The sequence below is a fragment of the Vulpes lagopus genome, chromosome 2, assembly GCF_018345385.1.
Source record: "Vulpes lagopus strain Blue_001 chromosome 2, ASM1834538v1, whole genome shotgun sequence".
NCBI classification, from domain to species: Eukaryota; Metazoa; Chordata; class Mammalia; order Carnivora; family Canidae; genus Vulpes; species Vulpes lagopus.
The window spans coordinates 164,357,901-164,370,430 of NC_054825.1; the positions used below are offsets into that span (position 1 = coordinate 164,357,901).

Below are 12,530 nucleotides of genomic sequence, written 5' to 3' on the forward strand. Positions count from 1 at the left end.
CCCGCGGTGGCTGTGCCTCAGTTTACCTGTGTCTGCATGTGAGCGCCCACCTCCCGTGGGATTCCATCCCCCCACCTGGCCCGAGTTCTGGGGCCCTCCTCCTTATTCTGTTTCTTTGAGTCTCTCCATCTGTACATGTTTCTCCTTCTCCGTGCCTCCCTGTCGCCTGTCTGCCTCGTTATGTCTTTCTGCAGTGTCTGTCTCGATTTCTTTTTCTCCGTTTCTCCGGGGCTCCGGACTGATGCTACCTCCCTCTCTTTCTCCTCTGACGAGTCTGTCGTGTATCTGATCTCCTGGCTGCAACCTGCCCCCCTCCCCCCGTACCAGTTTGGATGAGAGTGGAGGAAGGGCCGGAGTGGGGACCCAGCTGGGATGCTGTGGACTCCTGGCTTAGGAATTAAGGTGATGAAGGCATTAGGGTCACTTGTTAAGTCTGGGGGATGGAGAAAGGGAGAGTGAGGATTAGGTTCTGCCTCAGAGCCACTGTGGGGTGCTTGAGCTGATCTTAGGACACACCTGCCCAGGGTGGGTGCTGATGGAACCAAGGCTCCTGGGTCTGAGGGAGGAGAGGGGGCTGGGGGCCAGGACCCCTGGTTTTGAGGGCAGGACTCCCGGGTCTGAAGGAGAAGGGCTATATTAGTTCACTAAGGCTGCTATTGACAAAGTGTCACAAATCTGGTGGCTTAAGCCACGGACACCATCTCCGTTCTGGAGGTGAAAATGCAAGATCAAGGCATCCGCAGGATGGGTTCCTTCTGAGGCTGTGAGGGAGAATCTGCTCCATGACTCGCCCCTAGCTGCCGGTGCTCCTTAGTGTGTAGAAGCATCACCCCAATCTCTGCCTTCACCTTCACGTGCTTTCTTCCTGTGTGTGTGTCTGTGGGTTCAAAGTTTCTCTGTATAAGGACACTAGACACACTGGATCCGGGCCCAAGTTAATGACCTCATCCTGATTGCATCTACAATGATCTGATTCCTAAATAAGACCACAGTCTGAGATATGGGGGCGGTCAGGACTTCAACATACTGATTTCAGGCTGATATGATTCAACCTGTAACAACGAGGTTGGGAATTTGGGGTCCTGGGAGAGGTGGGAGCTGGCAGCTAGAACTCTGAGTCTTTGAGGGAGATGGATTTGGGGCCAAAACTCAAGGACAATTTTGAGGGGATGAATCTGGTTGGAACGTTGCACAGGCAATTCCAGCTTAAGCTGGCCAAAGCAGAACCACCAACGCCCCACTCCCCACCTCCAAAACTCCCTCTCCAACTGGCTCGATAAATGACCTTGCCATTCACCAGTGGCTCAAGCCTAGAATCCTGGAGTTGGTCCCGCACTCAGCAAATCCTGCTGGCTCCTCTGTTGCCCCCAGAGTAAAACTGCACAGCGTCCTAACTCACCTCCCTGCTGCTGCCCTGACTCAGCTCCAAATTATTCTCTGGCAGCAACCAGAGGCCCCTCCTACAGCAGCCTCAATCCAAATACGTCGCATGCCTGTTCCACACCCTTGAATGGCTTCCATCAACTAAAAATACATCCAAAGTCCCTATCCTGGTGGATTGCGCTCCCGACGATCAGGTCTGCCTCCCACCTCTTATCAACTTCCCTCCCCAGTCCCACCATGCAGGGACACAAGCCCCTCTGTTGGTTACTCCAGTGCAGCATGACTCTTCCTGCCTCCGCTCATGCTGTTCCCTGGGCCCGCAATGCCTTTCCAGGCCATCTCTGCCAACCCAACTAGTGAGTACTCAGTACCTATGGGGTCCGCGCCCCAGAGGGCAGGATAGAGTGAGGTAGTGATGGGGCCCTCTATTTACCCAGAGACCTCATTTCCTTGGGCTGATGACTCCCTTTTCATTTGGGAACTCCATCTCCCACCAGTGCCTGGCGATTGAAGTGGCCAAGGGCTTCTCTCCCCAACCTGCACACAAGGGTAGACCGGGCTACAGTAAGCCCCACGTTGGAGCCTTGGGAAACTACAACTCCCAGAAGACCTTGAGACTGGTTCTCCCACTGGCAGGGTGGCCGGCACCGCACAGCTTGCTGGGAATTGTAGTCCAAGGGTTTTTGCAGGACTGAGAAGAGGGCCACCTTCAAGGGTGGCAGCATCGTTATGGTACTTTGGGCGGGCGGTGCTTGGAGCAGGTGATTGCCTGAGGCCAAGGGCCCAAGATTTGGGGTGCTTGTCACACCACCAGGAGCACTCAGCTAGGGGTTGGGCCCTTTGAAGACACAGCATGTGGGAGGAAGGAACTATGGGGCAGTCTCCCTGTTCAACCTGACCTGGTCCTGGGGCCTGCCCAAGTTTGTGGGTTCTCACACTCAAATCTCAACTGCAGATCTGGCCATAGGAGAGGACACAGGGTCTCCCACCCTGCCAACCCACCCCCCTCAGGTTCTCTGTGCCTTTGTTCTTTGGGGAAGCCAAGCATATCCCAAGCTGGAAGGGGCTCAGGGGCCCCCCAACTCCTTAAGCCTTCGCCCTCAAGGAAAGCAGACCTCGCACTTCAGAGGCTGATTCCCCAGACAGGAGATACAATAACGCAGGTTCCCAGAGCTATCCTTGCTTGGTGTAAAAAGTTCCCAGAGGACCAGCGTCTCGTGGCTGAGAAACTGGCTCAACCAGACCACAGTCTTAGCCTCTTGGCCCCAAGTCCTCCACCCCCATCCCCCACTCCCTCCCAGCCCACTTCAAATACCAGCAACCCCTTGCCGAGCCCCAGGGACAGCCAGTTGGCAAGGCCTGCCTCCTCTTTTCCGGGCTCATCCATCCCCTGTGCTCCCACAGTAAGTCGCCCTACAGCTCGTACAGCTCTCTACTCCCCTTCCAAGCACTGGCCTCACTCATAACCCCTCAGATACTACCTGCCGCCCTCCAAGGCGCAAGCCAGGTGAGAGCAGTGGGGAGCACCAGCACCTGCGCAGCTCCTGGTTGTCAAGTAACATCCAGAACTTACAAATGCTGGGCCTCACCCCAGAACCTGTGCCCACCTGCATGCTCAATGCCACGCCATCCTAACTCCACACCCACTGATGCCACATTATACTCCTCCCTCCCTTACCCTGGCCTGCAAGCTCAGGGTAAAACCAGAAGGGACAGATATGGGAGCTGACCCGCTCCCCACCCCCGTGGCTGCACCCTCTGACAGCATGTTCCTCACGTACCATAAGAGCTCCCAGCAAAGACTGGAGCTCCTGGCCCCTGGCATGCATGGGCCACCTGGCTGGCTAGCCCAAGCCCCTCAGCCCTGCCGACCCCAAGAAAGGAGGGGACCGAGGCTGTGAGTGGTTAAATAATTAATAAGATTACCAACAGTGTGTTAATTACAAATAACGAGAGAGGAGCTAGAGGTGGTGAATTTTCCAAACAGAGAACCAGGATCCGCAGCCCCAGGGCCCAGGGGTCCGGCCACCCGGGTGGGGCAGCTCCGTAATAAATAATGGGGTTGGGGGCGGGGGTCAGGGCTGCTCCTGCTTCTTCTTGACAGAAATCCGTTTCTTCCTTGCTGCCAGCATTTCATAGAAGGGGTCCACACTCACAGCTGCCCTGCAGAAGGGGAGGGTCCAGGGTGAGGGCCAAGGAGCCCAGCTCCCCACACCCTCTGCTCCCACCCAAGGACCCTGGAGCCCAGGCTCACTGGATCGACTTGATCCATTCCTCCTTCTCCTCCTGTGTCGGGGCCGAGATCCGGTACACCATGTGGTTCCCCTCAACCACCCGGCCGTCCGCCTCTGTTTTACAGGCTTTGATGAGCTGCCCCTTGTTGTTGGGGATATAAAGCTCAAAGCAGTTCTGGGGAGACATGAGAACAGAGTGATGGCAGGTCAGAGCTGGCCCTGGGCCCAGAGGAGGTGCCACCACGGCAGGAAGGGGCACAGAGAGGGTCTTACCGGTTTTCGGGGGTCATCCACTTCTCGGATGCTCAGATTCTCCAGGGGGATAATTCCTCGGGGTTCCTTGTCCTGAAGGAACAAGGTGGACAGGACTCAGACTTTCCAGTCCTTGCTCAGCTCCTCCTCCCCAACCCCAGCAGTGCCTGTGGTTCAAGTCACCGGTTGTGGTACTTTGTCACAGCAGCGCTAGTGGACTGGTATAGCCCTCCTCCCTCAGACCCCAGAGCCTGACCCCCAGCCCCTCCTCCCAGCAGCACCCCAGAGACAAGCCCAGCTCTGCCCTCACCGTAGTGTACTCAAAATAGTAGAGGCAGTTGTCAGTGAGGATAAACCAGCGCCGCTTCCACGTCTTCACCCGGCCCCCTGAAAGGGAAGGGGTGGGAGGGGGCCTGGGCTCAACAGGGGGGACAGGGCCTCCGGGAGGCAGGGAGGGGACTAAGAGGCAGAGTGAGCGCAGGGAAGGCAGGGCTGACAGGGCCTGGGATGAAGAAATGCGGGGGAAGAGAGACAAGCAGGGACAGGCGTTCAGGGGCCCCCCCCTCCAGGATCCCACCCACCCCCAACGTGGGGCTCCGCACTTTCTAAGCCTGCCTGTCTGCCCAGCGCCTGGGAGTCCCGAGTGCCCAGCCCCCTCCTATGGCCCAGGGCCACAGCAGCCCCTGGCAGCCCCTCCCGTGTCAGGTCGGCAGCGTACCTACCTCCTGGGGCAGACAGCGAGAAAGCAGGCAGGACCAGGCGAGGAGAGGGGAAGGCAGAGAATGGGGTGCCCCCCAAAGCCGCAGGCAACAGAAAGAGGGTGGGCCAGGGAAAGAAAGCACAGGGGGGTGGGAAAGAGAGAGGGCAGAGAGGAAGACGCAGGGAAGGAGGGAGGGAGGGAAGGGGAGGGGGGAAGAGAAGGAAGAAAACCAGTTACATCGACATGACCCTCTCCCTCCCGGGGAGGCTGAAGATCCTGAGCCCCCCCAACACCTCCTGGTATCGCTGCTTGGCGCCTCCCCACCCCCGGGACAGGTCCTCAGCTGGCTGGGAAGGCCCTCCACTGCCACAGGAAAGAGATCTCACCCCCAGAAGGTCATCCCAAAGGGAAGAGGACAAAACCCCCGGTGCTTGGCCTGAGGTGGCTGTGGGGACCCATGTGAGCTCCAGGACAAACTGGCTGTGTGACCTCAGGGCCACCTCTTGACCTCTCTGGGCTCCAGTCTCCAGACCCACTTGCACCCATACCTTCCCACCTCAAGACGACCTGCCTCTAGGTTCCTTGTGGTCCCCAAGGGACTAGACAGTAACAGTTAAGAACGGCTTTCATTAAGCATCTTGGTGAACACAGCCCCCCACCCCCCCACCCTTTGATCCAGTTCAGCATGTGCTACACTCCAGTCAGAGATCTGGGCCCCAAGCCACCCCTGCCCTGTAGCTGCTGGACAGAGACCAAGCCTTAAAGTCCTCATCTGGGAAATGGGAAGCACTCCTGTGGGTGGGAAAGGTCTACAGGGGAATTAGCTCCTGGGAAGCTGCCCTGCCAGAGTTCCTCTTTCCCACCCTCTTGGCTAGGGGCACCTCCTGGCCTCCAGAGAAATCTGACTCCGGACTCATCTGGCCCCCACCCCTGGGGCTGATGCAGGAATCTGGCCACTCGCTGTGGGCTAGAAAGAGCAGTTTACACTTTTACCAGGACATCTCTGCACCCAGTCAGGGCCCTGCTTGCTGCTGGGGAAGCCAGGTCTTGGCTCAAGAGCAAAATTCCACGGTGCAGGGAACACAGCCCTGCCTGCCCCGCCCCTCCAATCCCTGCACTGGGCCCTCCCGCTGCTCCAGCAGCCTCCACTGTCTGCTCCTGGCTGTTATTCCTCCTCAGCTTCCCTGTGTCTCCGGAGCAGCCATCCGCTACCTCTTCACTAAAGAGCCACAGCTAGCACTCCCCTGGTACCCACCATCCCCAGGCATGGCTCCCAGCCAGCTGCTCTCAACCTTGGCTCTGCCCTGGAAGGCAGCTAGAGGGCTTTCAACATGATTGGCACCCATCCTGCCCCAGAAATCCTGGCTTTGAGTCTGCGGCTTGGCCGCTGGGCTTTTAAGAGTTCCCAGGTGAATCTCCCATGAAGCCACAGGTGGCACAACTCCAATCCTCAGGTAACCCCATGGAAAGGGACACCTGCTTGACACCCCCTCTGCTAACAATGTATCCTGAATTGGCTGGCACCCCGTGTTTCCTGGGGGATGGGCCCCATCCCACGCATTCCAGCCCTGTTGGGAACTTTACATTCATAAGCAGAGCCTGGCATTTATTCGGTGCTCTCCAATGCCTACCTTATAGCCACACATATTTATGGGGCCCCTCCTCTATGCCTGTGCTGGGGCCCAGCACACAGGCCTCATCTTGTTTTCAGGCCCATTTTGAGGATTTGGAAACAAAGCTCAGAGAGGTCAAATCACGGACCTAAGATCACACCACAAATGCGCATGAAAGCCAGGTCCTGAGCCTGGGCCCCCTGAAGTCCCCCTGCAGAGGCAGCCAGCAGGTTCAGGAGGGGACGTACCCAGCTTAAGGAGCCAGCCCTCCCGATCCGGGTTGAAGAAGGTGTGGGTCAGGTCATTGCCGTCATCCTCGGGAATCTTGAAGGGTTCATTTCGGATGCTGTCATAGAGGTTCTGAGGGGCGAAGGTGCAGTCAGCAACACCAGGCCCCAGGGACCCTCCCAGGGCTACCTGGCCATGGAGGAGGGGGGAGGCGGTGGGACCACTGGTGGAGTGGCCCGGGGAAGGGGAGGGGAGGAGGAGGCAGATGGGTGGAGGGAGGCCTGGGGAGCAGAGAGAGAAGACAAAGAAAAGAGGCAGAGCTGCAGCAGTCTGCAAAGCTCAAGAGACAGAAAAGACAGAGAGATGGAGACTGAGGTTGGCCTGGGAGGGAGGAAGGGAAAAGGAAACGGACAGGTTGGCATGATCACCCCAGACAGCTCAGGCACCAGGAGGCCCAACATGGAGGAGGGCCCAGGGTAGGAAGAAGGATGGCACTGGGGGGCGGCAGGGAAGGGGAAGGGGGTGGCGCCTGACCCTGAGCAGCTCCTCTGGCAGGTCCCCACCCTCGTTGATGCCCCGGTTCATGGCCACGAAGCGCTCCAGGCCCGGCTTGTCCCGGACGTTGGGATTGTGAAGGCTGGTGTTCAGCATGATCACGGCGAAGGACAGCACATAGCACGTGTCTGCACCAGACAGTCAGGTGGTGACGACACAGGTCAGTGGGCCCCCCCGGCCCGCCTGCCCAGGCCCCAGGAGTCTGGGTCCCCCACCTGTGGACTGGAAGACCCCAGGGTTGCACAGGCAGTATCGCTGGGCAAAGGCTTCCATCATCCGGTCAATCTTCTGGGCCTCTCCGGGGAGGCGAAAGCTCCAGAGAAATTGCCTGGGTTAGAGGGGGAGCCGGGTGTGGGTGCCAGGACCGGCAGAAACCTCTCCCCATTCTCGTTCCCCGTGTCAGGAAGCAGTAACAGCCTTGCGGCCTCAGCATCTGTCTCAGGTATGGATCCAAGCTGCCCCATGAGCACTGGCTGTGAGCCTTTTGGGGGATTTATACAGAAAAAAAAGCCTTCTTTCTGCTAAGGTTGCTAAAAAGGTCTGGTGGTCACCAAGGGCTTCTGTTGTCATGCGAGAAGAGGGTCTACAGAGAGCAATGCCAACACAGTGGCAAGGACAACCCAAAGAGAGAAAAATCAACCTTCAGATACCATTTGAGCACCTGGATACAGGTGTGCCTGAAGGAGACCCTACTGTGGACTTTTACCTTACATGAAAAGCTCGATTCCCTAATTTTTTTTTTTTTTCCTGAGTAGAGTTTCATCATCTGTAAAGAAAGCCCTGACAGGTACATTCCTGCCCTTCCAACCCTATCCCTCTCACCTGAGGGCCTGCACCAGATTGAGGTCAGTAAACTCATGCAGATCCACAAAGGCATGGAGCACTGCCAAGTTCAGCTCTTCCCTGGGAGGACAGAGACAGAGTCATGCACAGGAAGGAGGCTGGAGTGGGAGTGGACAGGAAGCAAACACTGGGGAGTCTCGGCCACCGCTTCTGCATAGTGGCTGCCTCTGGAGCAGGCGAGATGTTAGCCTGGCCCCAGCACAGGCCTGGCCCCAGGACAGGAATGCTCAGAACACGCTCTTGCTGCAAGATCATCCCTGGTTTAGCTGAACCTTTGTAGTTAAGAGGAACACAGCAGATGTGTCCCACCTACTATCACCTCTCTGATGGTCCCCGGGTTCTGCAGATGTCCAGAAATGGTCCCCACACCTGCCAGGCTGTCCCCATGCACCCCAGATGCTCCTGAAACAATCCCCATATGCCCCAGATGTCCAGAGGGCCCCCAAACATCTCTGGATATCCATACAATCCCCATAATCCCAACAATCTGATAGTCCTTATACTTTCCAGGTGCCCAGAAAGTTCTATACATTCCCCGATGTCCACACAATTCCTAAGCAACCCAGACATCCAGACGGTCCTGTGTCCCTCAGATGTTCCTATCAGCCCAGATGTCCACAAATCCCTAGGCACCCCTAATATCCACAGACCTCATACCCCAGGTGTCCACAGGTGCCCGTGCTCCCTGATGATCCTGTCCCTATGTTCCCTAGCTGTCCACGTAACGCCAATGCACATCAGTTGTCTACACAATTCTCATGCTCCCACAAGGCTCACAGATGTTCTCCACTGTCCCCAGACATAAATGGATGGTCCTCAACTTTTCAGGCATCCACCGGAGATTCCCATGCCCCCAAGATGAGCACAGACAGCCCCAGGCTTCCACTGACCCCTCCATCACTCCCCTGTCACAATCCAGCCAGAGGGCAGGTCTATCAGGGCCTCTCTCAGGAGAGAAAGCTGGTGGCCTAAGGGCAGGAGCTGGGCAGGGACGCCTGGCCAGCTCAGTGGGTGCTTCCTGCCTTCGGCTCAGGGCGTGATCCCAGATTCCTGGGATCAAGTCTCACATCCTTTTTTTTTTTTTTTTTTTTTTTTAAGTCTCACATCCTTGCATGGAACCTGCTTCTCTTCCCTCTACCTGTGTCTCAGCCTCTCTTTCTGTGGCTCTCGTGAATAAATAAAATCTTAAAAAAAAAAAAAAAGGAGCTGGGCACAGGGGATGACAGGGAGCTGGGCAGGGTCTCACCTCTCCCCCAGGTAGTCCCCGATGGCGGTCTTGTTCAGGCCCTCGCCCTTGTACAGAAAGCGGGCGATTTCTTCGGGTGTGTTCTGCAGGAGTTCATTCTCCACCAAGAACTGGATCCCCTGGTGGGTGGGGACCAGGTCTCAGCCCCAACAGCCAGAAAGCCACACCCCACTGCCTCCCAAGGACCTCAGCATCCACCCCCAGCCTGGATAGAACTGGGTCAAGTCTTGTTTGGGGCTTCACAGTGGTCCCTAAATACCATCCCTTCCACCTCAGAGCCTTCACACCTACTGTTCCCTCTGCCTTTGCCTGGTTAGTCCAGCAGCAAGGGCAGAGTCCCGCAAGGAACAGGAGCCCAGTGAGTTTGCTGAATGTGTGACAAACTACAATTGCTTTGGGCTTCAAGAATACCATCAGACACTGTTAGTACGCAGTAGCATGCACGGGCTGTGAGGGCCAAGCCTCAGGCTGGATGTGGCCTTCTTGGCTCGCCCTGGGCCAGGAGAGCTACACCTAACTCTGGAGTGTGGCAGCCATGTCTAAGGGCTCACCAAAGGCAAGGTAGGGCCAGCTCTTGTCCTGGGTCTCCAGCCCTGCCTAGTACACAGGCAAGCTCGAGGGAGGCCACAGAGAATGTGTGAAATGAATGACCTAGTAAACAAACATCTCTCTGCACCGGGTGGACACGGACTCGTCCTTCAAACCGGACCTGAACATCCTCTCCTCGAGAAAGCCCTAACTTTACGAGGCTCCCCCATGAAGGTCCACAGCCCTGGTATCTCTGTGAAGTGGCACTGATCAACCCTCCTTTGGGCATGTCATGGTCCATATTCCCTACCACACTCGAGCTACTCCTGAGACTCTAGGTGGCACCACAAGAGGGTCCAGAAATATGAACAGAAAGGGGAAGGAAGCCTCCCAGGCAGAGGACACAGGACACGCAAAGGTCAGGAGGCGGGGACACCTCTGTTAGTGTTCAGAAAACAAATGGACTGCCAATATCTGAATCCCAGAATTAGAACCACATGTGTCCACCTCAAGTAGATCTAGAACCTGAAAGTGCCAGAAGCCCCTGTCTGGATGTCTGCCTGGCCGATCCCAGCCCTGTGACCCAAGCACCTTCTTGGGATCCATGTTGAACTTCTTCCTGCCCATTGCCATCTTCCGGTTCCGTTGCAAGGTCTTACTGCAGGAGAGAGCAAGGGATGGAGGCTCAATGCCTGGGCGTCCCTGGCCTGGCTCCATGACCCCCAAGTTCCCCACCCCAGCCCTCACCTGCCCTCATTGGCCTCCAGACCCTCCACCTCGCTCATGGCTTCACTGAGCTCCTCCCGAAGGCGCTGGATCTCCACCAGCAGCTCCTGTTTCCGCCGCCGGATGTTCTCCAGCTCCATCCGCTCCTCCGGAGTCAGGTCTGGGGGCTCTGTGGGTCAGGGTCAGGGGTTGGAGGTCAGTTCTGGGGGCTGGGAACCTGGATTCCTGCAATCTGGGGGAGGACCGAGCTGGGGTGGGCAGGACTAGGTTGCAAGGGAGGATGAGGATGAGGATTGGGCCTCCTCTGTTTCCTGGAAGAGGGGGCTGGGAGTCTAGATTTCTCAGCCCAGACAAGGAAGGGCTGCGGATCTAGACTCTTAAGTCCTGGGGGAGGAGGAGGCTAGGGGTCAGGACTCCTGAGTCTGAGGCAGAAGGGGGCTGGGAGGCCGAACTTCCGGGTCCATTACTTGGAAGGGGAGTGAGGCCTTGGTTCTCTGCCTCCATTCCTGGCGAGGCAACTGGGAGCTTGGGTGTCCGGACTCCTGGGTCCATGAAAAGTAACTATAGCAGGGAAAGCTGGTGACAGCTCCTGAGAGTTGGGGAAGGGGGGCGGGGCATCGAAGGCCCCCGCCCCGCCTTCGCGAGATCCCCGCAGCCCCCAAGATTTCTCCCCAGCCAAGCGCCCCAGAAGCCCCCCTCCCGGCTCCCAGCAGGCACTGGGCTCGCCCGGCCCTTCCAGCGGGAATGGTTCCGCCCCGGCCGCGCCTCCGCCGCTCCATCCCGCCCCTCCCGCCGCCACCGGAAACAGGCTCGGCCCACACAATGGCCTGGAACGCCCTGCTCTCGGGCCCCGCCGGAAGCCCGTTCCGCGCCCCACAAAAGCGAGGCTTCGACGGGGCCCCAAGGCGCCGCGCGGCGCGCGCCGGGAGGGACGTTCGCGGCCGAACGTTCCAGTCCAAACGCTCCATCCGCTCCCAGCCGGCCCCGCCCCTCCCTGACCTACCATAGACACCGTCCTCCATGGCGGCTAGGAAGGCCCGCGGGGAGTCCGGGGCGGTCCCGCCGGTCGGGCCTGGATCCGCGTTGGCCCGCGGGCTCGGGTGAGCCCGCTCAAACGCCCCGGGAGCCACCGCCGCCTCCTCAGCGCCAGTCCTCAGCGCTGAAAAGACTCTCCGTTCGCCTCCCAACCGCCCCGCCAATAGGGACCGCCCCTCGTTTTGACACCGTCCAATCCATGGAGAGCCCTCTCGTCTGCCCCGCCCCCGACCCCGAAGGATCGTCCTCCAGGACCAATAGGCGCACAGGGAACAGACGTAGCACCGTACGGCCGGAGATAGACGGGCGGTAGGGCCAATCGGAGTGCGGCCAGGGAGCCGGGCCCCGCCCCCGAAACAAAAGAAGGTTTGTGGCTGGTGTGCCCGCCAATGAGAAGACTCGGAGAGGAGTTGCATGCAGGCGGGACTGTGCGCGAGCCGAGAGGACGGCGCCTGCGCAAGGGCTCTGGAAGGACGCTAGGCCAGTCGACCCCGCCTCTAGTGATAGGTTGCCGGGGAGCGGTACTTTGTTTGTCTCGTTGCCAGGGGGCGGCGCCATAACTGTCTGCTGTTTCCGGGAGCCACACCTCCGCGGCCGGCGCAGCAGGCTTTTGACCGCAACGGTTGCCAGGCAACTGGGAGCCGCTTTGGCCCGTCTTTTGGCCTCCTTCCTCCCCTTACTGGCCTCTCTGATCTCCAGATCCTTTCTTTAACCCCTCTCAGGACTTCCCCAGCCACTTCGGCCTCTTGCGAGCCGAGGGGTGGTGAAACAAAAGACATTCTTTCTACGCTATTGGGTATCTGTCATGCAGAGTGGGACATTCGGGGAAGGCTACGCCTTCCTGGCGCCTTCTGCCTCTCGAGTTCCTCCCTCTCTCCCTCATACTCCTCCCCTCACTTTAGCATCCTTCCCCTAAAACGGCTCCTCTTCCTCAACATCCTCCCACCTCTCCGGTTCCTTCCTCGCTCGCAAAGTCCTTTCCGTCCTCTCTTCCTCCCCTCCCTTCAGGTTCCTCCTCTTCTTAAACTCCTACCTCCTCTCGGAGTCTCCCCACCTATGATACCCTTCTCTCCCCTCCCCCTCTGCCCCAGCCTCTCATTTCCATTCCTTGCAGAAAAACCAAGTGCAGGCAGCTGGCCAGGATGGAGCACCCGGGCATCACTGTCATGGGTGGGTCCCTAACTGGG

The 12,530-nt window shown here is 58.3% G+C and overlaps 1 protein-coding gene across 1 annotated transcript; it reads right to left on the bottom strand.

The window, feature by feature from the left end:
- Window positions 1-3,279: 3,279 nt before the first annotated feature.
- CYTH2 (cytohesin 2) lies at window positions 3,280-11,528 on the bottom strand. The gene is made up of 12 exons (XM_041746179.1): window positions 11,312-11,528; window positions 10,330-10,477; window positions 10,174-10,240; window positions 9,055-9,173; window positions 7,788-7,868; window positions 7,181-7,293; window positions 6,945-7,093; window positions 6,431-6,542; window positions 4,180-4,256; window positions 3,891-3,962; window positions 3,638-3,792; window positions 3,280-3,546 (listed from the first exon to the last, which is right to left on the bottom strand). Exons 1-12 carry the CDS (start codon window positions 11,328-11,330, stop codon window positions 3,459-3,461), a joined length of 1,200 nt encoding a protein of 399 aa, XP_041602113.1. The 5' UTR covers window positions 11,331-11,528; the 3' UTR covers window positions 3,280-3,458.
- Window positions 11,529-12,530: the final 1,002 nt, after the last annotated feature.

What these genes read in the sequence shown, in the direction of transcription:
- CYTH2 (XM_041746179.1), bottom strand. An exon ending in CTGGAGGCCAATGAGGGCAG is followed by an intron (nt 10,241 to 10,329) that starts GTGAGGGCTGGG and finishes TCTCTCCTGCAG; the next exon opens with TAAGACCTTGCAACGGAACC. An exon ending in TCAACATGGATCCCAAGAAG is followed by an intron (nt 9,174 to 10,173) that starts GTGCTTGGGTCA and finishes CCCACCCACCAG; the next exon opens with GGGATCCAGTTCTTGGTGGA.